The sequence below is a fragment of the Ornithorhynchus anatinus genome, chromosome 5 (genome assembly GCF_004115215.2).
Source record: "Ornithorhynchus anatinus isolate Pmale09 chromosome 5, mOrnAna1.pri.v4, whole genome shotgun sequence".
NCBI lineage: Eukaryota > Metazoa > Chordata > Mammalia > Monotremata > Ornithorhynchidae > Ornithorhynchus > Ornithorhynchus anatinus.
The window spans coordinates 56,646,265-56,671,566 of record NC_041732.1 but is presented as its reverse complement, the minus strand read 5'-3'; the positions used below and the strand labels follow the sequence as shown (position 1 = coordinate 56,671,566).

The 25,302-nt window shown below is 58.2% G+C and overlaps 1 protein-coding gene across 3 annotated transcripts; it reads left to right on the top strand.

The window, feature by feature from the left end:
- DVL1 (dishevelled segment polarity protein 1) lies at window positions 1-25,252 on the top strand. 3 transcript variants are annotated; one of them, XM_029066003.2, is made up of 16 exons: window positions 1-193; window positions 12,319-12,388; window positions 13,123-13,244; window positions 13,765-13,871; window positions 15,001-15,136; window positions 15,377-15,470; window positions 15,565-15,634; window positions 15,767-15,906; window positions 16,388-16,464; window positions 16,710-16,777; window positions 17,644-17,793; window positions 18,791-18,922; window positions 20,909-21,076; window positions 21,987-22,193; window positions 22,710-22,754; window positions 23,288-23,339. In XM_029066003.2, exons 1-15 carry the CDS (start codon window positions 24-26, stop codon window positions 22,718-22,720), a joined length of 1,722 nt encoding a protein of 573 aa, XP_028921836.1. In that variant the 5' UTR covers window positions 1-23; the 3' UTR covers window positions 22,721-22,754; window positions 23,288-23,339. The 3 variants fall into 3 exon arrangements, with proteins under 3 accessions (XP_028921836.1, XP_028921835.1, XP_028921834.1); XM_029066002.1 differs by lacking the exon at window positions 22,710-22,754 and having other exon boundaries at window positions 17,644-17,721; window positions 23,288-25,252; XM_029066001.1 differs by lacking the exon at window positions 22,710-22,754 and having other exon boundaries at window positions 23,288-25,252.
- Window positions 25,253-25,302: the final 50 nt, after the last annotated feature.

Here is a 25,302-nt window from a genome sequence, read left to right as displayed (position 1 = left end):
CTCCGCCCCCTCCGCCCCCTCCCATGGCGGAGACCAAGATCATCTACCACATCGACGAGGAGGAGACCCCCTACCTGGTCAAGCTGCCGGTGACCCCCGAGAGGGTCACCCTGGCCGACTTCAAAAATGTCCTCAGCAACCGGCCGGTGCAGAGCTACAAATTCTTTTTCAAGTCGATGGACCAGGACTTCGGGTGAGTGGGGGGCAGGCGGAGGGGGAACACCCCCCCCCCCCCGAAGACCAAGTCATTCGCTTTGGCGGGTGCGGGGTAAAGGGTAAGGGGCGAGGACCAGCCTCGGGGGTCCCGCCGGGCCCGGGGACTTTTGACGTCCGGGGGGTCCGGGGAAGTGGGTTCTAGGGGTGTTGATGGGGGGTCGGTGTAAGGGCGGCAGGGGGCGGGCCCCGGCTGGACGGAAAGAAAGCCCGGCGAGGCCTGGTGGAGGTGTCTTGGCGGGGGCAGCTTGGCTAGGAGAGGGACAGAACCGGAGGTGATAACATGGCGGCACTCAGGGGGTGCGGGGGACCCGGGAGGGAGGTCCTTCCCTCCCCCCGCTCTCCCTTTCCCCCCTCTTTCTTCCCTCCCCGCGGCCCGAGTCGGAGGGCAGGGCCAGAGGCCTAGGCAGTGCCCCCTCCGCTGTGCCCAGGCCGGGCAGCCCGCCCGGTTTCCCCTCCTCCGTCCACCGGTCAGCTCCCCGCCTGGCTGTTGGCCCAGCTGCCCCAGCCCACGCTAGGCAGGGTCCGGTTGGCCTCGGTCGAGGGGCCTGCCCTGCCCAGTGGGTCCCTAGGGAGGGGCGGAGACTTTGCTCTTAGCCACCCCCTCCGTGCCTCCCCCAAACTAAAACAGCCGCATGGGCTGCCACCTTCCCCCCCACACCACCCCCCGCCACCCTCAGGCTCAAACATCTGGATGGAAAAGCTGGGTCTGAGAGCGGTTCACCTGCTCCTCATGGGACCTGGACAAACCTCCCACCCCACCCCAGCATGGGGACACTCCTGGCTGGCAAGTCACCCCGGACCTGAACCTTGAACTCCGCCCATAGTCACCTAGCCACTGACCCCCTGGTCCCGTGAAGACCAAGTTAATCAATTTTGCAGCTCCAGGGTAAGGGTGAGGCTGGCCACTGTCAGGGGAAGGTAGGCGGGAGACGGAAATGTGTCTTCTGTCCAGTCCACGCCCCCAGGTCCGCTGCTCCCTGCGGGCCCCCTCCCTGGGGGCCGAAGCTTGGGGGACCGGTTTGGGAGCCAGTAGACTCGTTGACCAAAAGAGTTCAGAAACAAAGCTGAAAACCAGATCTGAGGGGTCTGGGTCGGCTGTGGGGCCCGGGAGAGGGGAGGGAGCAGAGGACGGACTGGGGGGCGACCAAGCGGAGCAGGGAGAACAATTCTGGATCTTTACACCTGCTTGGCCGCTCTGGCATCTGGTTGAAGACTGGGGTGAGTGAGGCTGTCAGTCCAGCTCAGATGACCCTTTGGGAACCCTGAGGGTGGGCACGGGCACCAGGGCCCGTATAGCTAGCGGGACTCTGTATTCAAGTCCCCCTGCTCCCTTGGCCAACAGTGGGGACTGCGGGCAGGGTCAGAGCTGGCATGGGATTGCAACCCCGGGGCATCTGGGGGTTGGAGTGACCCTCCTCTGATGCGAGTCAGGGCAGAATTTGCCCCGGGGAATCTCATCTACATCCCCTGCCAGTCCCTCCTTGGCTGAGAAGTGGACATAATAAAAAATGACAATTGACATGCTTACTATATATCAAAATTGTGCTAAGTGCTGGGGTAAATGGAGACGAAATAATCAGGTCCCACTTTGAGCTCACAGTCTAAGTAGGAGGGGATAACAGGTAATAATAATAATGATGGTATTTGTTAAACGCTTACTATGTGCCAAGCACTGTTCTAAGTACTGGGGACTGTTCTTAAGCGCTGGGCGTTGTTCTGAGCACTGGACTGAATCCCCATTTTGCAGGTGAAGGAAATGAGATAATAATAATAATTGTGGTATAAACACTTACTATTTGCCAGGGAGTGTACTAAGCACTGGGGAAGACATAAAGTTAATCGGGTTGGCCACAGTCCCTGTAATAATAATAATAATGTTGGTATTTGTTAAGCGCTTACTATGTGCAGAGCACTGTTCTAAGCGCTGGGGTAGACCCAGGGGAATCAGGTTGTCCCACGTGGGGCTCACAGTCTTAATCCCCATTTTACAGATGAGGGAACTGAGGCACAGAGAAGTTAAGTGACTTGCCCACAGTCACACAGCTGACAAGTGGCAGAGCTGGGATTCGAACTCATGAGCCCTGACTCCAAAGCCCGTGCTCTACCACGTGGGGCTCACAGTCTTAATCCCCATTTGACAGATGAGGTAACTGAGGCCTAGAGAAGTGAAGTGATTTGAAGCGATCGCACAGCAGACAAGTGGTGGAGCCGGATTAGAACTCAGGTCCTTCTGACTCCCAGACCCGTGCTCTGTCCACTGGGCCACGCGGAGTGACTTGCCCAAGGTCACACAGAAGACAAGTGTCAGAACTGGAATTAGAGCCCAGGGCCTCTGACTCCCAGGCCTGTGGTCTTTCCACACTGCTTCTCATGCAGTCAAGGAGCTGGCACTGCCGGTGCCACCTCCTGGGATCAGACTCCAGAGTGTTGCCCGGTGGCGGGGGGAAAGGGGGCTGAAACCAAGTCAGGTCCAAGAGAATGAGTCGCTCAAGTCAGTCAATAAATCAATAAATTACTGACCTGACTATGGGCAAAGCCCTAGGACGAGGACTTGAAAGAGTTCACCAAAAGCAGAACATGGTCTTTTCCTCAGGGGGCTTATAGTCAAGGGGGTGGGTGCCAGACAGAAATTAGTTATAAAGAGTGGGAGCAGGCAGAATGATAAGGATAGAGCTGGTAGTAGCATGAATAGTTCAGGGTGAAGTCGCTGAATCAGTAATTGAATATATAAATAAATATACATGTGGACATAAATGCTGAGGTGGGGAATACAGCTCACGTGGGCTTTGGCTAGCAGTTGGGTTCACACCAGGGGCTGAGGAGACGCAGTCCTGGTCTAGAGGGACGACAGATAACCGGAGCAGAAGCAGCGGGGGTCTAGGGGAAAGAGCGTGCAGGCCTGGGAGTCGGAGGACCTGGGTTCTAATTCTGCTTCTGCCCCTTGTCTGCTGTGCGACCTAGCTCTGTGCCTCAGTTACCTCATCTGCAAAATGGAGATCAAGACTGCGAGTCCCACGTGGGAGGGATATGGACTGGGTTCAACCTGGCTAGCTTATGGCCACCCCAGCACTGAGTAGAGTACTTGGCATGTAGTAAGCACTATGTACCATAAAAAGGATTCTCTCTCTCTTTCTTGCTCTCTCTCTTTCTCCCCCCTGCTTCCTCCCTCCCTTCCTTTTCTTCTCTCCTCTCCCTCCCCCACCCGCCACTCCAGCCCTGGGGGAAGGACAGAAGGCCTCTCTCTAAAGTCAAACTCTCTGCCTCTCGCTCTGCTCCTGGACACTCTTGACCCTTGTCCGCCTGGCCCCTCTTCCGGGTACCTTCGGACGACCTGGACCGTCAAGGCCAGGTGTCGGGGCCGGGGTCCCAGGCGGGACCTGAGCTCATTGCCGGGATCTCTTGGGGATGCATCGCTCCCTCTCTGCGCGGGGTGGTTTGCCTTAACTGCCCATCCACAGGACCGGGCCTAGGGGCCAGATCCAGACCTCGCTGGGGCTGGCGGGGCAGGTCAGAGTGGGATCCGGGGGCAGGGGCTGGGCAGGATGAGGAAGCGTGTCTGAGCCCGCGCTACATGCCACCCCGCCCGGGGTTGGGAGAGCTGCGGGAGGAGGAGCCGTGGAGGGGGGCCCAGGGACCCGCCCCCTCCTCCCGTCATTCCACCTGGCCTGCACCTTGGGCTCCAGGTTCAACTTCCCTGTTGGTTTGGTTCCAGCCCACACCCTTCCCCTGCCGTCAGTTGGTGCTATTTATTGAATGCCTCCTGTGTGCAGGGCCGGGTCCTGAACACCTGGCCTCCTGGCTTTGCCACCTGCTGTGTGACCTTGGGCCAGTCACCTAACTTCTCTGTGTCTCTTTCCTTATCAGTACAATAATCATTCAGTAGCATTTCTTGAATGCTTACTGGGTGCAGAGAACTGTACTGACCACGTGGGAGAGGAGGGAAGCAGCATGGTCTAGTGGAAAGAGCACGGGCCTGGGAGTCAGAGGATGTGGGTTCCATTCCTGGAACTGCCCCGTGTCTGCTGTGTGACTTTGGGCAAGTCACTTTACTTCTCCGGGCCTCAGTTACCTCAACTGTAAAATGGAGATTAAGACTGTGAGCCCTGTGTGGGACAGGGTCTGTGTCCAACCTGTTTGCTTCGTATATGTCCCGGCACTTAGAAGAGTGCTTGGCACATAGTAAGCGTTTAATAAATACCACAATTATTATTATTATTACTAACAGAATGGGTAGACACTTCCCCTGTCTACAACGAGCTTACAGTCTACAGGGGTAGAGAGACATATAAATAAATAATTTACAGATATTTACCTAGGTGCTGCGTGGCTGAGAGAAGGGGTGAATAGCAAATGCCCAAAGAGTACGTATCCAAATGCCTAGGAATCCAGGGCCGGTTAATAAGAATGGTATTTGTTAAGTGCTTACTGTGTGCCGGGCACTGTTCTAAGCCCTGGGAGAGATACCAGATATTCAGGTTGGACACAGTCCTTGTCCCACATGGGGCTCACAGTCTTTATCCCCATTTTACCGATGGGGGAACTGAGGCCCAGAGAAGTGAAGTGACTTGCCCACGGTCACACAGCAGATAAGTGGCGGAGCGAGGATTCAAATTTGTGACCTTCTGGCTCCCAGGCCTGTGCTCTATCCCTAGGCCTATTCTCCTTCCTACTTAGAATTTGAGTCCCGTGGGGGACAGAACTGCAACTGACCTGATTATTTTGTCTTAGTACAGAATACAGTACAAGAATACAGTATAAAGTACAAAAATACAGACTCAGCACTTAACCAATACCACAGATATTACCTGGGTAAATACAGCAGCTGCAAAGCACACATTCCCCGTCCACATAGAGTTTACAGTCTCATGGGGGAAGAGACCTGCTAAAGTATTAACCGATGCTGGGGCAGGAGGAAGGTTGGAAGAAGCAACGTGGCTTAGTGGATAAGGGCGTAGGCCTGGGAAATCAGAAGGACATGGGTTCTAATCCCGGCTCCACCACTTGTCTGCTGTGTGACTTTGGGCAAGTCACTTCACTTCTCTGGGCCTCAGTTACCTCATCGGTAAACGGTGATAAAGACTGCGAGCCCCACGTGGGACATGGACTGGATCCAACCTGATGCAATCAGTTTGTACTTGTATCTTAACTTGTATCTACCTCAGCGCTTAGTACGGGGCCTGGCGCACAGTAAGCACTTAAATGCCATTTTTTAAAAAAAGTATGTATGTCAGGATGAAATAGAGGAATAAATAATTGATTGTATACATTAAAATGTACATTTGTACATTAGAGCTGAGGATCGGATGTGTGAAGAGTGGCTGTTGGGTGGATGTGACCGGGGTCTTGGAAATAATTTGGAGAAGGCTTCAAGGGCCAGACCTGAGGGAAAGAACACAGGAGGGGGCTGGGGACTGTAGCCGTTCTGGGGCTGACGGGGGTGTCTCCTCCTCCTTGCCCTCCCCTCATGAAGTCACTCGGTGGCCGTTCTCTGTGGCTCCACGACTCCCGATCCCTCTGCGCCCCGACCCCTCTCCTCCACCCCGGTCGGCCTTGACCTCTCTGATTTCAGATGGGGGAGGGGAGCAATGTCTGACTGTTCCCAGCTGTAGGGGTGGTGGGGACAGGTGTCCTCTGGGTCCCAGCTGTGGGGATGAAGCCATGGTTCCCCCACAGTTTTCAGGGTCGAACTCCTAGCCTCACTTTCTCTGGGGCTCTGCCCAGACCCGAGTGGCAGAAGGACCTGGATTCTAATTCCACTCTGCCACTTGTCTGCTGTGTGACCTTGGACAAGTCACTTAACTTCTCTGGACCCCAGTTCCCTCACCTGTAAAATAAGGATTATTAATAATAATAATAATAATAATAGTGGTGGTATTTGTTAAGGGCTTACTAGGTGCCAAGCACTGTTCCAGGGCTGGGATAGATACCAGGTAATCAGGGTGTCCCATGTGGGGCTCAAAGTCACAATCCCCATTTTACAGATGAGGGAACTGAGGCACAGAGAAGTGAAGTGACTTGCCCAAAGTCACATAGCTGATAAGTGGCAGAGCTGGGATTAGAACTCACGACCTCTGACTCCCAAGCCCATGCTCTTTCCACTAAACCACGCTGCTTAAGAGTGTGAAACCCAGGTGGGACAGGGACTGTATCCAACCTGACTAACTTGTATCTGCCCCAGTGCTTAGAACAGTGCTTGGCACCTAGTAAGAGCTTAGTACCATCATTATTATTATTATTAATAGCCCTGACCAACTCTTGGGCGTGTGCCCTTCCCCAAAAGCCTCCTTTTCCATCTCCTCTCACAATGGACAGGTGGCACCTCGCCTTCAGAGGTCAATTCTTTTTTTTTTTTTTTTAATGGTATCTGTTAAGCACCTATTATATGCCAGGCACTGTTCTAAGCACTGTGGTAGATACAAGGTAATGGGGTTGGGCACAATCCCTGTCCCCCATGGGGCTCGCAACTTCTCCACGCCCTTGTTCTGGACTCACTATGTCCAACCTGGCCTGCTAGAAAGTGGGTGGATTTGGGTTGGGAAAATATTTGTGGTTTGGGCCACGTCTTGCTTTGTGCTTTCCATCCTCTATTTCTCAGATTCCCCTGCTCCTCACCGGGAATGACCGGTGCCCTCTGTGGGGCTGGAGCTGGGCCGAGAGACTGCCCCTCACCCCCTCTGAGATTATGCCAATTATGCCTCTTGGCTCAGGGAGCCCTCACACCAGCCGTCACAACTAGCAGCCGGAACCTAGACCAAGGAGCCTAAGGACGAACTAAGCCAGTCTGCTGGGGCTCAATTAATGATAATAATAATAATAACAGAATGGTATTTGATAAACACTTACTATGTGCCAAGCACTGTTCCTAAACACTGGGGTAGATACAGGTTAGTCATGTTGGACACAGTCCGTGTCCCACATGGGGCTCACAGTCTCCATCCCCCTTTTACAGGTGAGGTCACTGAGGCCCAGAGAAGTGAAGTGACCTACTCAAGGTCTCACAGCAGACAAGTGGCAGAGCCGGGATTAGAACCCACGTCCTCCGACTCCCAGGCCCGTCCTCTGTCCCCTAGACCCATTCACCGGAGACTCGGACCGTATAGTCGCTGCCCACGGGGATGGTGGCGGAGGGAGAGGGAACAGGTCTGAACCTGGAGTCGAGCCCGGGATGGGGGCTGAGGTGGGGGCTGTCTCTGCCTCTGTCTGTGCTTGTGCGGGTGGGTGTGTTTGTGGGTGTGGGTGTTTGTGCCCGAGGGGTTGGTGTGTGTGTATGTGTGTGTGACTGTGATAGACACCCCGGGAGGAGAAGGGGAGGGGAGGTGGTTGAGGTGGGGGGGAGTGGGTGGGCGGCAGGATGGGCGGAGCCGCCAGAGGGGAGGGAGGAAACAGCTGGCTCGGTGGTGGCCCTGTTCCCGGATCCTGCACTGCCCGGCGCCTCGCCTCCTTCCTGCTGCTAAGGCTGGGCCAGGGATCTGGGGACTGGGCCGGGAAACGGGGGGCTGGGCCGGGGAGCTAGGCCATCCTTGTTTAATAGCTCGAAACTCCTATCCTATCCCTCCCCCTACCCCCGAACTACCACCTCAGCACTTCTGGGTCAACTAACACACTTACCAGACGCTCACACCCACCTGTAGCACTTCTGTACATATCGGTTTACACGCCCTGCAATTAAAGCACTTACTCACCTGCAAATCCATATCCCCTCCTTGCCAAATCCAACGGCTTCTACTCCATCCTAATTCTCCGCGACCTCTTCGTTTGACCTCGGATACGCGGACACTGCCCTCTCCGGCTTCTCCTCCTATCTTTCTGGCCTCTCATTCTCAGTCTTTCTCGCTGGCTTCTCCTCTGCCTTCCACCTTCCAACTGTGGGGGGTCCCTCAAGGCTCAGTTTTGGGTCCCCTTCTGTCCTCCATTTACACCGACTCCCTTGAGGAACTCCTACGGCTTCTACTACTGTCTTTACCCAGATGATTATGTGGCCTAATTGTCAGAGCACGGGCGTAGGAGTCAGAAGGACCTGGTTCTAATCCTGGCTCTGCCACGTGTCTGCTGTGTGACCTTGGACAAGTCACTTCACTTCCTCTGTGTGTCAGTTATCTGTAAAGTGGGGATTAAGACTGTGAGCTCCATGTGGAACACAGACTGCATCCGACCTGATTGCCTTGTATCTCCCCCAGCGCTTAGAACAGCGCCAGGCACATAGTAAACATTTAACAAATACCGTTAAATAAATTTAAAAAGCCCTACGTGTCGAACGTGGATGCGGGTCGGCACCTGGGCCGGAAGAAGGTCCCCTGGACCCCGACGTGGACTGTGGGAGCCCCAGTGCTGCGACCGCCCCTTTCTAGATTGCCACAGAGACCGCTGCTGCCGGAGGAGCTCAGAGTCACATCTGGAGCAGCTTGGCATAGTGGATAGAGCATGGGCCTGGGAGTCGAAAGGTCATGGGTTCTATTCCCGGCTCCACCACTTGTCTGCTGTGTGACCATGAGCAAGTCGCTTCACTGCTCTGTGCCTCTGTTCCCTCATCTGTAAAATGGAGATTGAGACTGTGAGGCCCACATGGGACAGGGACTGTGTCCAACCAACCCGATTTGCTTGTATCCACCCCAGCGCTTAGTACAGTGCCCAGCACATAGTAAGTGCTTAACAAATACCATTATCATTATTATTATCTCCAGTCTGTTCTCTCTCCTCTGTCTTCACATTTCCTCCTGCCTTCAGGAGAGCTCTTCTTGGATGTCCCGCTGACACCTCAAATTTAATGTGTCCAAAACAGAACTCCTCATGTTCTCCCCATGACCTTCCCATCACTGTAGACAGTAGAAGCAGTGTGGCTCAGTGGAAAGAGCATGGGCTTTGGAGTCAGAGGTCATGGGTTCGAATCCCAGCTCTGCCACTTGTCAGCAGTGTGACTTTGGGCAAGTCACTTAACTTCTCGGTGCCTCAGTTACCTCATCTGTAAAATGGGGATGAAGACTGTGAGCCCCACGTGGAACAACCTGATTCCCCTGTGTCTACCCCAGCGCTTAGAACAGTGCTCGGCACATAGTAAGCGCTTAACAAATACCAACATTATTATTATTATTACCACCAGCTTCCCTGTCTCACAAGCCAGAGAAGCAGCATGGCTTAGAGGAAAGAGCCCGGGCTTGGGAGTCAGAGATCATGGGTTCTAATCTCAGCTCCACCACTTGTCAGCTGTGTGACTTTGGGCAAGTCACTTCACTTCTCTGGGCCCCTGTTACCTCATCTGTAAAATGGGGATGAAGACTGTGAGCCCAATGGGGGACAACCCAGTGCTTAGAACAGTGCTCGGCATATAGTAAGCGCTTAACAAATAAAAGTCCCTAACCTTGGCATTGTCCTCCACTCATCTCATTCATTCAATCCACATATATATTCAGACTGCCACCAATTCCTATTGGTTTTATCTCCACAATATCGCTAAAAATCTGCCCTTTTCTCTCCATTCAGACTGCTGCTACGTGGATCCAAGCACTTATCCTATCCTCTCTCTTTGCTGATCTCCCTGCGTTTGCTTTCTCCCCACTTGAGTCCACATTTCACACTTCTTCCCGGATCTTTTTTTTTTTTAATTTCAGTCCACATGCCCCACCCCTCAAGAATTTCCAGTGGTTGCCCATCCACCTCCAAATCAAACAGAAACTCCTTACCATTGACTTTATCACCTTCCTCCCTTTTATCTTACCTCACTGATTTCCTGCTACAATCCAGCCCGCACACTTTGCTCCTCTAAACACCAACCGACTTACCGTACCTCGATCTTGCTTATCTCTCCACCGACACCTCACCCCCTCCTTCCCTCTGGCCTGGAACGCTCTGCCCCTTCCTGTCCAAACGCTCTGCCCCTTCATGCCCAACGGACACCTTCCCACCTTTCCCACCTTCAAACCCTTATGAAAATCACATCCCCTCCAAGAGGCCTTCCCCACCTCAGCCCTCCTTTCCCCTACTCCCTCTCCCTTCTGTGTACCCCTTGCCCTTGGATTTGTTCCCTTTATTCTCCCCGTGCTCAGCCCCCCCAGCACTTATGTACATATCTGTAATTTATTTTAATGAACGTCTCCCCTTCTAGACTGTAAGCTCCTTGTGGGCAGGGAACCTGGACGAAGCAGCATGGCCTAGTGGAAAAAACCTGGAACTGGGAGTGAGAGAACCTGGTTTCTAAGCCTGGCTCTGCCAATTGCTTGCTGTATGAACTTGGGCAAGTCACTTCTCTGTACCTCAGTTCTCCTGTACTCCCTTCTACTTAGACTGTGAGCCCCATGTGGGATGGGGACTGTGTCCAACCTCATTAACTTGTACCTTCTCAATGCTTAAAATGGTGTTTGACACATAGTAAGCACTTAACAAATACCATAGAGAACTCTATTATACTCTCCCTAGCATTTAGTACAGTGATCTGCCCACAGGAAGCACCCAATAAACACTGTTGATAGAGTGTTTGATTTTCCTATTTCTTCTTCTAGCATTAATTTATTTAGTCTGCCTCCCTTGCTGGATTGTAAACTGCCAATGGTAGGGATTCAGCTTTCCAATTCTACTGGACTCTCCCCAGGGTTTAGAATGGAGTTGGCACTCCATGAACACTATTGATCGATTGTTTGATACTGAGGCATGTTGGATGGTCCGAGCTGGGTCCCCTGGGGACGGTCGGGGTGTTGGATGGTCCGTCTCTGTGTTCAGGGACCCAGCACGCTAGCACTCCGGAGACCCTGTTGGACTCAGTCCTGCATTGTACGGGCAGAGGAACGGGCCCCAGTGGTGGACCCCCTCTAGACCGTAAGCTCCTTGTGGGCAGGGAATGTGTCTGTAATATTGTACTCCCCCAAATGCTTAGTACGATGCTCTGCACAGGGTGAGCCCTCAATAACTATGATTCTGATGGACTGATTGACTGGGGCTCAACATCTGTGGGGGCTGTGGCTGCAGGGATTGCTCACAAGGAGTTAAATGAGCAGCTGCTGCCCCATCTCTCCTGGGGGGTTGGGGTGAAATGGGGGAGGTTGGGCTCACTGACTGGGTGTGGTCCGGGGGCCCGGGGCTGAGCTGGTCGGACCCAGGGACAGAGCTAAGGCTGGACTTAAGGAGGGGGTGAGGCAGGGCTGGGCTGGGAATTGAGGTGGGATTAGGGGCTGTACGCTGGTCTTCCCCCCCACATTCAAAGCCCTACTGAAGCTCACCTCCTCTTGGAGTCCTTCTCGCTCCTTCTGCTCTACCTCTCTCCCCTCCACAGCACTTGTATATATATATATATATATATATATATATACATATATACATATATACATATATATATGACATTCATAATTCTATTTATTTATATTAATGATGTGAATAGATCTATAATTCTATTTATATTGATGCTATTGATGCCTGTTTACTTGTTTTGACGTCTGCCTCCTCCCTTCTAGACTGTGAGCCCGTTTGGGCAGGGTTTGTCTCTGTTGCTGAAATGTACTTTCCAAGCACTTAGTGCTCTGCACACAGGAAGCGCTCAGTAAATATGATTGAATGAATGAATGGTAGGGGGGAACTGGACTAGGGTGGGGAGGTGTTGAGCTTAGCTGAGTGCGGTCTGGGGGGACAGGGCGAGGCTGACTGGGCTGGACCAGACCCAGAGCTAGGCTGGCCGGGGTGGGGTGGGTCTGGGATGGAGCTGGAAATGGAGGTGGGATTGGGGGGTGTTGGTGCACGCTGCACTGAGATGGGCTCAGCGGGGCTCAGTGCTGGACCGGACCGGACCGGAAGACAGAGCTGAGCCAGGACGGGATGGGAATTGACTTAGTAAGGGTGGGTGTAGGGTCCCTCACTGAAGGGTCAGTGGTGGCTCATGGTGGGGCCAAGACTGGGCAAGAAAGGGGGCGGGAAAGGGGCCGGGGTCCCTCTGGGAAGTGGCCAGGCTGGCGAGTTGGGGGGCCAGTGGCCTAAGGAGGTGCTGGCTTTGGGCCGCGGGACCGGGGCCTGGGTTCGCCACCTCCGCCTTCTTTCTTTCATCTGGGCCTCCCAAGTTTAACCCTGGCTGGGGGATGCTGTTTAACCCTTTAATCTGAACTCCGGCCGTCCCTGTGTCCCTAGGGTGGTGAAGGAAGAGATCTCGGACGACAATGCCAGGCTGCCGTGCTTCAATGGGAGAGTGGTGTCTTGGGTACGTATGTGCGGATGTGTGTGGGTGTGGGGGTGCCCCACTCCCGTCCCATAGCAGGGTCCAACTTGCCCCTCATTCCCTAGCACCCTGAGCTGAACTGCCCCCTACCCAGGTTCGGGCAAGGCCCCAGATGGTTAGAGGGCAGGACCCGCCCCCTCCCCCAGCCCTCGTCCCCCATTTCCGGGTACGTGTGTGTGGATGTGTGTGGGTGTGGGGGTGCCCCACTCCTGTCCCGTAGCAGGGCCCAACTTGCCTCACTCCCTAGCACCCTGAGCTGAACTGCCCCCTACCCAGGTTCGGGCAAGGCCCCAGATGGTTAGAGGGCAGGATCCGCCCCCTCCCCCAGCCCTCATCCCCCATTTCCTCCCTCTCCCCATCTCCCTTCTTCCCCATCTTCCTGTTTTTCCCCACTCCCAACTTCCTTCTCTCCCTTCTCTCTGCTTCCATAATAATAATAATAATAATAATAATGATAAGCGCTACTATGTGCCAGGCACTGTACTAAGTGCTGGAATCTCCCCGCTCCCTCTGACCTATCCTTTCTCTGCTCCCACTCCCCGCCAGCTCACGTGTTTGGCTCGCCTCCTGGCTATGTCTTCCCCTCCCCTCTTCCTTTTCCCCTCTCCCCCCACGGCTCAAATCCCCCAGGTCACAACACCCTCCTCTTCCAGAATCTCCTGAGTGGTCAGTCAACTCCTCTGGAAAAAAAAACCCTCCTTACTTTCTTTTTCCAGCTCGTCCTGGCCGAGAACTCGCACTCAGACGCGGGGTCTCAGGGCCCTGAGAGCCACAGCGACCTGCCCCCACCTCTGGAGAGGACAGGAGGCATCGGGGACTCCCGGCCCCCCTCCTTCCAGTGAGTACCCTGGAGGGAGAGGAACCTGGGGGTGGGGGGCATTATTGCACTGACACCCCCCGACTCCACTCAACTCCCCAAGAGTCAAGCCACAGAGTGGGAACTAAAACTAAGGAGCCCAAGACATGGTGCTTGCTCCACACCAGAGGCAGCTGCGTAACAGGGGAATCCATTGGACCTCTCTCTGTGCCTTCAAACGGGGATGGAGGGCCTTGGGGCGGGAAGAGACACTGGGAGGAGATACAATCGCAGGCAGACTGGACTGGGGAGATCATCTCGTCTGTGCTCCTCCCTCTCGGCCTTGTCCGGACCAAGGAGGGGGCTACCCACCAGCTTTACGTTCCCCCTTTCCCCTCCACCTGCCAGGCAGCAAGTTCCCCCTAACTTCTAGCCCAAGCTCCACTTGCTGCGACCTGGGCCCTTCTTGACTTCAGTGGGCGCGGGAGGATGGGTGGGTGGGTCAGAGGGCTGGGGTTAGGAGGGTGGGGGTCCCTCACCAGGGTCTCTCCGCATCCCCCAGCCCCAATGCGGCCAGCATCCGCGATGGGCTGGACAACGAGACGGGCACGGAGTCAGTGGTTAGCCACCGGCGGCACCGGCGGCGGAATCGGGAAAGCCACGATGACGGTAACTCCCCCTACCCCCATCCGGATGCCACGTGGGCCAGGGGCTGGGTGGGCAAGGGGATGCGCTGATGGAACCCTGTGTCCATCGAATGACCTCCTGTCCCCTCACACCCTGCCTATGGTGACTCCCTCCCTCCTCAGCTGCTCGGGCCCAGTCTTTGCCACATCTTGGACTCTATGATTTCTGCCCCCCACCCCAAGCCCTGGAAGGCATAGGCTTTAGGGCCAAAATTGGAACGAGTATAGTTCAGGGCCAGGCCTGGAAAGCAAAGGCTGGGGGCGGGGCACAACTGGAACGAGAAGGGTTCGGGGTCTGGCCTTGAAGGCAAAGGCTGGGGGCCAAAGCCCTGAATATAACTCCACCTCGGCCCCTCTTCCCTCCCCCTCGGCCCTGGCCTGACTTCTGTGACCTCCCCTCACCTGTGTCCAGCCTCCCTTGCTTAGCAATCCCCCGCTCTGACTTTGCGGCCCATCCTGGATCTCAACCTCCCCTTTGATTCTAGACTGTCAGCTCGTTGTAGGCAGTGAATGTTCATTCATTCAGTCATATTTATTGAGCACTTACTGTGTCAGAGCACTGTACTGAGTGCTTGGGCAACTACAATACAACAATAGAGACAATCTCTGCTGACAATGAGCTCACGGTCTAGAGGGGGGAAGACAGACAGCGATATAAGTAAACAGACATCAATATCAATAAATAAAATTGTAGATCTATACATAAGTGCTGTGGGGTGGGGAGAAGAGGGAAGAGCAAAGGGAGCGAGTCAGAGATGCGGAAGGGAGTGGGCGATGAAGAGGGGGCCTCCTCTGGGAAGGCCTCTTGGAAGAGATGTGCCTTCAGTAAGGCTTATAATATGTCATTTATTCAGTGGTATTTATTGAGCACTTACTGTGTGCAGAGCACTGTACTAAGAGCTTGGGAAGTACCATTCAGCAACAAAGAGAGACAATTCTTCCCCACAACGGTCACACAGTCTAGAATATATTGTAATATAGTAATGTGTCTTACATTGTTATACACTCCCAAGCGCTTAGAACGGTGACCTGATGGACGACTGACTGACCGAGTGACTGACTTTGACTCCTGTGACACCCACCCATCTCCCTCCTCTCCCCTGCTCCCCCAGCCCCACGGGTCAATGGGAACCCGAAGCTGGAGCCGGGCCGGGAGCGGGGGGCCTGCGACAGCTCCTCGTCCACCGTCCTGAGCAGCGAGATGGAGTCCAGCAACTTCGTGGATTCGGACGAGGAGGACACCAGCAGGTGGAGGAGGGGCGCTGAGCCATGGCCGGGTCCGAGGGGAGGGGTGGGAAGGCCCCTGGTTGGCATCGCGTGTTATCCTGTCTCTCCCCCTCCGGCTCCTTCCTCTTCGGTTCTCCTAGTTAGTCCCCTCCCCGTCAACCTCCTCCCCTTCCGGAATTCAGGCCCCTTGCCCCCTACCTTGAGCTCCCTGCCCCTTGCCGTGAGCCGCCCACCCCCTAGCCTGAACCCCGGTCCCATCAGGCGGAGCAGCTCGGCGGAGCAGAGCACTTCCTCCCGGCTGATCCGCAAGCACAAACGACGCCGGAGGAAACCGAGGATGCGGCAGACGGACCGGGTAGGGCTCGGGGATGGGGAGAGGGAGCAGAGCTGGAGGGGCTCCCCGGGTCCCACCCCTCACTCCTGCCTCATGTTCCCTCTCCCCGCCGCAGTCTTCCTCTTTCAGCAGCATCACGGATTCCACCATGTCCCTGAACATCATCACGGTGACACTGAACATGGGTACGGCAGGCAGGGGGCATTGGGGCAGGTCAGGGGGTGGTGGGGAAGGGCAGGGGGCGGGCAGGGAGGCCGCTGCCCTCGGTTGACCCCTCTGCCCCCCTCCCCCACACGTGCGCCCCGCCTTTCCCCCAGAGAAGTACAACTTCCTCGGGATCAGCATCGTGGGCCAGAGCAATGATCGAGGCGACGGCGGCATCTACATCGGCTCCATCATGAAGGGGGGTGCCGTGGCCGCCGACGGCCGGATCGAGCCGGGGGACATGCTGCTGCAGGTGTGTCCCCGACCCTCGCCCGGAGCCTCCCCTCCCCCCCATCTCAGGTCGCCGGAGACCCTCGGCTGTGGGCCCCGCTCACTCTTCCCTCATTAGAAGCAGCGTGGCTCAGTGGAAAGAGCACGGGCTTGGGAGTCAGAGGAAGTGGGTTCTAATCCCGGCTCTGCTACTTGTCTGCCGTGTGACCATGGGCCAGCCTTCTCTGTGCCTCAGTTCCCTCATCTGTAAAATGGGGATGAAGACTGTGAGCCCCACGTGGGACAAACTGCTTGCCCTGTATCTACCCCATTGCTTAGAAGAGCACACAGTAAGCACTTAACACATACCATCAACATTATTATTATGTGGCTCTGCTGGGCCAGGCACCCCAGGCAGGCGCAGAAACCCCCGCCCCACCTAGAACCGTGCCCCTGGGAACACTCCACCCTACCGACTCCATCCCTGACCCCGGCCTGAGCCCTGTTCCGCCCCTCGTGTCCAGGTGAACGACGTGAACTTTGAGAACATGAGCAACGACGACGCCGTGCGGGTGCTGCGGGACCTCGTGTCTCAGCCCGGGTGAGGGTGCCCTCTGCCTCCGAGGTCGATGGGGGATCAGTGTGGGGTGGACGGGCCCCCTGCCCGCGGCGGGACTATCTCCCCTCTAACCCCCTACCTACACCCCGCTGCCTGCCCGTCTCCCCCACTAGACCGTTAGGGTTACGGGAGCGGGGAGGGGCGGTCCTCTCGCTTCTACTCTAGGCGCCCAAGTGCTTGCTCAGGGCCTTGCCCTCAATAAATGTCATTCATCGATTGATTTCCAGACCCATCAGCCTCACTGTGGCCAAGTGCTGGGACCCCACCCCCCGCAGCTACTTCACCATTCCCCGGGGTGAGTGCCCAGCTGAGCCACACCGGGCTGGACAGTGACGGCCGGTTAGCCGGCCCTCCTCCCCTCCCTCTCCCCGCCCCCCACCCTTCCCCTTCATCTCTCCTATTCCTCCATCCTCCCCGCCTCCCTCCCCATCCAGGAAACATGTCTACCAACTCTGTTATATTGTACTCTCCCAAGCGCTTAGTACACATAGTAGGCATTCAATAAAGACCATTGATTATAAATATTATAATACAATATTAAATATTTTAACTGATTCCCCCATCCCTCTAAATCCCTCTCATCCCCTCACCCTTCTCCCTTCCACCATTCTCCCTCTTCATCCCCCATCTCTTCCCCTCTCAACCCTCTGTCCCCTGTTTCCCTCCCATACCTTCTTCTTTATGGTATTTGTTAAGCACTTACTGTGTGCCAGGTATTCTCCTGTCTCCTTCCCATCCCTTCGTCTCCTGTCTCCCTCTCATCTCTCCATTCCCCGTCTCTCTCTCTCATCTCTCCATCCCCTGTCTCTCTCCCATCCTTCTGTCTCCCTCCCATCCCTCCATCTCCCATCTCTCTGTCTCCTATCTCCCTCTCATCTCTCCCATTCTCCCTGTCTCGCTCCCATCTCTCCCATTCCTCCTTTCACTTCATCCTTCCCTGTCTTTCCCCATATATTTCACCATCTTCTCCACTTTCCTCTTACCTCTGCCTGCCTGGGACTGGGGAAGGTGCGGTGAGGGGAGGGGGACGGGGAAGAGAGGGACGGTAGACCGCAATCCCCTTTCCCCCCCAACACCACGGGTCTTGCCCTGAGTCCGACCTCCCCTCCCCTCCTCTCCTTCTGTCCCCCTCCCCGGCCCTCCCGCCCGCCGCCGATGCAGCTGAGCCGGTGAGGCCGATCGACCCCGCCGCCTGGATCTCGCACACCGCGGCCCTGACCGGAGTGTTTCCCCGCCACGGTACGAGCCCTTCTGTGAGCCTCATCACAGCCACCAGCTCCTCACTAACGAGCTCTATTCCCGAGGCCGAAAGTAAGTCACGCTGTGGCCAGCGGCCGCCCGGCCCGGGGCTCAAGGTGTCCAGCTGGGTGGAGACCTGGAACCCTCCGATGGCCACAACCCCCTCTCCCCCCGGCAGTTGAACCGTTGTGGGCTTTTGAGTTCCCGTGGGTCAAGGGGTCGGGCTCCTCTGGCGTCGGTTCGCAGCCAGATTGGGTCAGGTAGGGGTCAGGGGTCGGTTCCCGGTTAGGTCAGCCAGGTCAAGTCAGGGTTGGGTCAAAGCCGGACATACAAACCAGATGAAGAGTTGGGGGTCAGGTCTGGGTCTGGGCAGGGTCAGAGGGCCGACTTCAGTTCGAGAGAGCCCCATTGGCTGCCCCCCTTTGAAGTTTCCTTAACTATCCACCGGGGCCGGGCCATTCTGGGGGCTTAATGCCGCCAACGGGACTAATGAAAGTGGGCAGAGCTGGGGAGGTGGTGGGGGGTGAGCAGGATGGGGCCACAGCAGCCCTGAAGTGAGGAGCACAGGAAGAAGTCACTGAGGCCCCTGGGTGGGGGGGACAGGAGGTGGTTACGCTGGCCGTGGGGGAGATGGATAGGGACTGCTGCAGCCCTGTGGTTGAGGGAGTGGGAAAGGGCCACCGAAGCCCCTGGGGAGGGATAGCAGGGGGGTCACACAAGCCCTGGGGGAAATGGGAAGCACCCCCAGCTTCCCACATGGCTCTAAACCCGAGGAGGGCAGCAGCTGGAGGCCTCTTGGGTCTTTGGAATCTCTGTGGGGAGGCTGAGGCAGAGGAGGAAGCCCTGAAGGACAGGGACAATCAGGAGTAGCTGGGCACCCACTGAGAACAGCTGACCATCCTCTCCCTGGCTAGGACCGTTTGGGTGTGTGTGGTACCTCTGGCTGTGCTCTGAGATCCGGATCCCCAGGCTCTTACCCCCGGCCACGGGGCTCCCGGGGGGCGGGCAGGAGCCGGGGGGCGTCACGCCGGGACGGAGGGAGGTAAGGCCTCGGGCCTGTGCGTTTCAGAGATGGAGGAGTCGGTGCTGAGCGTGAAGAGTGACATGGCCACTGTGGTCAAGGTGATGCAGCTGGCGGATTCGGGTTTGGAGATCCGTGACAGGATGTGGCTGAAAATTACCATCTCCAACGCCGTCATTGGTGAGCCAGCCTGGGCCGCAGAGGAACCACCACCGGCCACTGGGCCCGGGGCAAGGCCCTCGGGGACAGAGAGGGGAAGAGACATAGCACCTGCCTTGGTGGGGGGCTGCCCATCTATCAGGGGAAATGGGACACACAAAGCCGCACTTAAACCTATACTCAATCACATGTTCGATCCTTCAGTCGTATTTATTGAGCACTTACTGTGTGCAGAGCACTGTACTAAGCGCTTGGGAGGGTACGATACAACAATAAACGCAGTCCCTGCCCACAACGAGCTTACGGTCCAGAGTGGGGGAGGCGGACATCAATACAAATAAATGACAGATATGTACACAAGTGCTGTGGGGCTGAGAGCGGAAAAGAACAAAGGGAGCAAGTCAGGGCGACATGGAAGGGAGTGGGAGAAGAGGAAAAAAGGAGCTTAGTCTGGGAAGGCCTCTTGGAGGAGGAGTTGCCTCTCAATAAGGCTGTGAAGTTGAGGGAGAGTCATTGTCTTTCGCATTTGAGGAGAGAGGATATTCCAGGCCAGAGGCAGGATGTGGGTGAGGGCTCGGCAGTGAGGTGGACGAGATGGAGGCACAGTGAGAAGGTTAACATTAGAGGAGCAAAGTGTGTGGGCTGGGTTGTAGAAGGAGAGTAGCGAGGTAGGAGGAGGCAAGGTGGCGGACTGCTTTAAAGCCAATGGTGAGGAGTTTTTGTTTGATGCAAAGGTGGATAGGCAACCGTTGGAGTTTTTTGAGGAGCAGGGCGACACGTCCCAAGCATTTCTGTAGAAAAATGATCCGGGCAGCAGAGTGAAGTACGGACTGGAGTGGGGAAGAGACAGGAGGCGGGGTGATCGGCAAGGAGGCTGATGCAGTAATCCAGGTGGGATAGGATGAGTGATTGTATTAACGTGGTAGCAGATTGGATGGAGAGGGAAGTGTGGATTTTAGTGATGTTGTGAAGGTGGGACCGACGGGATTTACTCAGTAGGCTGACTTTTGTGGAGAGGGAAATAATAATTATTCTTGAGGTACTTAGTACAGTGCCTCAAGCACAGTACTAAATGCTGGGATACTTATAAGATAACCATGGGCCCTACCCTCTAAGTAGGAGGGAGAACAGATATTCCCCATTTTACAGATGTGGAAACAATTCGGCAACAGATAGAGACAATCCCTGCCCAGTAAGGGGCTAGACAAGTGGCAGAGCTGGGATGAGAACCCAGGTCGTTCTGACTCCCAGGTTTAAGGGGGGGCATACCGGTTGGGAGTAGAATATGCCTGGACGTGAGGGGGCATGGAGGGAGATAAATGAGCAGATTCCCTTGGTTGCATGCGAATGGAGAATGGGAGGAATCAGGGGAGGTCTTAAGGACATCAGGCTGCAGGCAAGGAGGAATGTTATTCTGTAGCCTGGTCCCCTCCCTTTAGGCTGTAAGCCCTTCTATCTGGGAAAGGGTCGGGAGGGAGACGGGTGGTCCAGGGCCATTCTGCTTCGTTTCCCGTTGCCCCCCGTCAGAAGCAGGGCCTGGGGACCCTAGGGGATTAGTCTTCATTGAACATCCGCTGGATGGTCTGGTGGTTATCGGCCCGCGTTCCAGCAGGAGCAGTGAGAGGGATGGAAGTTAGACATAAAGACTTCCTTCAAGGGATGGAGAAGGTGGAGTTTGATGGGATGAGGACAGATGATGCGGGCTGGGGGGGAGTGGGAGGGGGTGTTGTCCGCCAGGTACGGGACTGGGGGGATCGGAACGCATTCACTCATTCGTATTTATTGAGCGCTTACCGTGTGCAGAGCACTATGTTAAGCACTTGGGAGAGTACGCTGTAACAATAAACAGACACATTCCCTGCTGCCCACGGTAACCACCTGTGGTCAGAAATTCCTACAGCATCTGCCCCCAGCCAAGAGAGGGTGAGAGGAAAGCGGGGCCTCACCCAGGGCAGAGAGGGAGCGCTGCCCTTGCTGACCCTTTCCGACCCTTGCCGCCCCTCGCAGGAGCGGATGTGGTGGACTGGCTGTACACCCACGTGGAGGGCTTCAAAGACCGGAGGGAGGCCCGGAAGTACGCCAGCAGCATGCTGAAACACGGCTACCTCAGGCACACCGTCAACAAGATCACGTTCTCCGAGCAGTGCTACTACGTCTTTGGAGACCTCTGCAGCAGTACGGGTCGCAGCCCCCTCCCCAGTCTGGGGTCCCCCTGGGTTTCGGGGGGCTGGCAGGTCATCGGGGATGGGGGCTGAGATGCGATTAGAATAATTTTGGTACTCGTTCAGCGCTCACTACGGGCCGAGCACCGATCTAAACGCGGGGGGACGTACAAGGTCCTCAGGTCGGACACCGTCCCTGTCCCACGTGGGGGCTCGCGGTCGTAATCCCCATTTTACAGATGAGGTAACCGAGGCACAGAGAAGTGAGGTGACTTGTCCAAGGTCACAGAGCAGACCTGTGGCGGAGCTGGGATTAGAACCCAGGTCCTCCTGCCTCCCAGGCCCGGGCTCTATGGGGGCCGAGAGAAGAGCCCGCGTCCCTCCCCGTCTGACGGGGGAGGCGAGCCCCACACGGACGCAGAAGACACGAGCAGCGTGGCTCAGTGGAAAGAGCTCGGGCTTGGGAGTCGGAGGTCATGGGTTCGAATCCCGGCTCTGCCACTTGTCAGCGGTGTGACTTTGGGCAAGTCACTTGACTTCTCTGGGCCTCAGTCCCCTCATCTGTAAAATGGGGACGAAGACCGTGAGCCTCCCGGGGGACCACCTCATTCCCCTGGATCTCCCCCAGCGCTCAGAACGGTGCCCTGCACATAATAAGCGCTTGACGAACGCCAACGTCATGACTGGCGATCCAGACCCAGACCGCAAACCCGGCGCCTAGACCCACAGACCCGTGGGCCTTAATCCGGGATGGCTTCCGGGGGGAGGAGGAGGCTCGGCAAACCGGGGGACGCAAGGCGCGCCCCGTGGGGGGACGGTGCGGGGAGTGGCTTGGGTGGACCCAAGGGAAGGGGAGGCCCGCCCGGGCTTGGCGGCCTCTTGATCCCCGCCTCATCACCCCCGCCGACTCTGCTTCTCCCCAGACATGGCCGCCCTGAATCTGAACAACGGTTCCGGCGGGACGTCCGATCAGGACACGTTGGCCCCGCTGCCCCAGGCAGCCGCCCCCTGGCCCGTGGGGCCGAGCTACCCCTATCAGTACCCGCCGCCCCCGGCGGGCTTCCCGCCGGCCTACCAGGACCCCGGCTTCGGCTACGGCAGCGGCAGCGCGGGGAGCCAGCACAGCGAAGGTGAGGCCCGCCCCGCCGGCGCCCCGCGCCCCGCCGCGCCCCGCTCGCCTGCTTCCGTCTCCCCCGCCGCCTCCCCTCGCGCGTCCCACCCGGGGGGCCCCGGGGAGCCGAAGGGCAGCGGGGGATGGCGGAGCCCCGTCCGCGCTAGGCCGGGCTGGGGGGCGCAGGGGCTGCCAGAGGGGTGTGATGGGGCACTCTAGGAGGTGGGGCGGTGGGGGGGACGACACCCCCTCCCCCAGGCAGAGAGGCTTAACCAGGGGGAGGATGGAGGGGAGGGGTGGAAATGGCGGGGGAGGGCCACCCTTCCGTCCTTCCATCCTTCCATCCTTTCGTCCTGCCCTTCGTCCTCTCCCCTCAGCCCTTGGGGCCTGTAGGCCCAGGGCCGTCCTGACGGGCGGGGGGAGGGGCAGGCGCGCTCCCGACGGGCCCCGCGCCCCCGTCGGTGGGGGGGGGGGCGCGCGCCCGCCCGCCGCGTGACGTGACTGGTCCGTGTTCCCTTGTTTCGTCCCGCGCAAGCGCTAGACTGAGGAGGCCTAGCGGAGGGGACGCCCCTAGGGCGGGGTAAGCTGCCGATGCCGCGCACGCGCGCTGGCGCGCGCCCAGCCCCCCCCTCCCCCCCCGGCATGCACCGCGAGGCGGCCTGGGGCCCGCGGAGTCACGTGGCCCGGAGGGCCCGCCGGCCGGCCTGAGGAGGGGGCGGCCCTCCCGGCCGTGGGGACCGGTTTTCTCCCCCCCCCCTTAGCGGAGGCTCGTCGGTGTCCTCCGGCCCTCGAAGCCCACGGTGTAGCGGGGGTCGAGGGCCGGGGCGGTGCCCCCGTGGGGCCGGCCCTGTCGCTCCCCTCGTGTCGTCTCCCAGAATCCTCCTGGCGCGGGGACGGCGGGCCCGCATGCCTCCCCCGCCCCGTGTCGTGGTGGCCGCTTGGGGCTCCCCGCGCTCCGTCCCCGCCCCCTCACGTGGAGGGGACCCGCCCGGAGGGGTGGGGGAGGACGAGGTGCGGGGGGACACGGAGGGGGGGGGGTGGAAGGGAAGGTCGGGACGGTCAGGGAGCTGACGTCCCCTCCCGCCCTCGCCCCTTCTCCCCTCGGGCGCGCAGGGAGCAGGAGCAGCGGCTCGGCCCGCAGCGCCGGCGACGCCGGCCGCCGGCCGCTCGGGAGGGAGAAGGAGCTCAAGTCGCCGGGCAGCGGGAGCGACTCGGACCCCACGGCCCGGAGCGTCCGGCGGGAGCGTCCGGCCAGCCAGCTCAGCCGCCGCAGCCGCCGCAGCCAGGCCGACCCCCGGGGGCTCCCGGCCTACCCGGGCCCCGAGGCCCGCGCCGCCGGCCGGGCCCGAGAACTCGCCTCCGTGCCCCCGGAGCTCACGGGCAGCCGCCAGTCCTTCCAGAAGGCCATGGGCAACCCGTGCGAGTTCTTCGTGGACATCATGTGAGCCGGCGGGGTGGCCCCGGCCCCGGCCGCCGGAGGAGACGGGCGTCTCCGGCTCGGCGACGGCGTCCCGGGCGCGGGGCCGACGCTTCGCCTCCGGTGGGGACGCCCCGTTTCCGACCGCCTTCGCCTCTCCCCCCCCCACCGTTGGCGGGAAGGGCCGCGCTTAGACCCCCCGACCGCCACTCGGTCGATCCGGGGGCGGCCGGCCGAGCGCCCGGGAGGGGCCGGTTGAAGTCGTCGGCGCTGCCCCTTTGCTTTTCGCTGTGGGTAGCGAACCGCCCTGCCTCGAGGGCGGCAGCGCCGACTCCCCTTGTTTGTCGGGACTCTCCGGGCCTCACCCCGGACGGCCCGGACCCCTGCCCGTCGGCCCGTCCTAGCCGTGCCGTTACCGGCCGGGAGCTCTGAGCGCCGGAGGGCAGCTCGGGTTTAAGCGATTGGAGAGCTGGAGGAGGTACCCCAGGCCTCGGGGGAGCCGAGTCGAGGGAAGCCCCTTTCCCGCGGGGGCGTCGCCCTCCAAGAATAAGCCAGGAGGTTGGGGGGTGGGAAACAGGACGGAGGCTTTGCTGCAGGTGCTAAAGCCCCCCCCTTGCATCCTGGAGGGGACACCCAGCCTCCAACACCACCGGCCTCTGGACTTCTCCCTCCAGGCCGGACCGGTGTGGAGGGGGGAAGGCCGACAGACTCCACCCCCAGCCTTGCGTCGTGACGATGAGACCTTATTTATTTATTTATTGTTCCAGGCCTGTCGGGCCGCTGGCCGTCTGGTCAACCGTCCTGGCCGGCCCCCCCTGCGGCGGCTCCTCCCCCTTCGAGGTGCAGGGAGAAGGGAAAGACCCTGCCTCCGTTCCCCCCGCCGCCAGCCCTGCCCGGGTCGGGCGGCATAACCTAAGGCCTCGGAGCTAGCTAGACGGCTGGAGCGGGGCAAGGCCCATCTGCTTCCAGGGCCGCGGAGAGCTGGGCGGGCAGGTGGAGCCGGGTCGGCTGCTGGACAGTCGACCCGGCGCTGCGATGGGGTGACCAGGTCGAGACTCCACCCGCTAAGGGGTGGAGGGGGCAGGGGACGCAGTGGAGGGAGAGATGGAGGTAAGTGGAGGGAGCCTTTTCAGCCTCTCCCCCCAGGGGCGAGTGTGGCCACCGGGACGGTCCCTCCAGAGTTGGGGGCGGGATCGGGGAGGGGTCACCCCTCGCTTCCCACCCGTAGGTGAACAACGGAGCCCGGGGGCAGGTCTGGGCAAAATTTCCACACCTTTCCCCCACGGGCTTCTGGATAGAGTTCGCAGCGACGCAGAAAGGATGCTTCTTCCCCCCCAAGACGGGGGCGGCCACAGGCACTTTAGAGAATGGGGACGCTCCCCACTTCCCTATGAGACACCATTCCCCGGGGAGGGGGGAAAAGCGAGGCAGGCCCGGGGTGATTTTCCCGTTTTGCATTTTCCAGGACCGACGCCTGTCACCTTCTGGCAGGGACGACCTGGGCGGGTCCTTAGGGGTGGGGGGGACCTGTTGCCCCGGCCCCCGATCCCTGGCCCTGCCCGGTCCTGGCTGTAGATACCGATCGACCCCGTGTCTGTATAGTTAATATATAACTGCTTCTGTGTAAATGCTATTTTAAACACTAAAAGCTTTTAATTTTATGGATCCGAGTCCTGCCTCTCCTCTCGCGGCTCTGGGGGAGGGTTCTGGC

Bases quoted from the DNA above. Each gene is read 5' to 3' on its own strand.
- DVL1 (XM_029066001.1), top strand. From the start codon at position 24: ATGGCGGAGACCAAGATCATCTACCACATCGACGAGGAGGAGACCCCC. The intron at 16,465-16,709 runs GTGAGGGTGCCC...ATTGATTTCCAG, and splicing joins GACCTCGTGTCTCAGCCCGG to ACCCATCAGCCTCACTGTGG. The intron at 16,778-17,643 runs GTGAGTGCCCAG...CCGCCGATGCAG, and splicing joins CTACTTCACCATTCCCCGGG to CTGAGCCGGTGAGGCCGATC.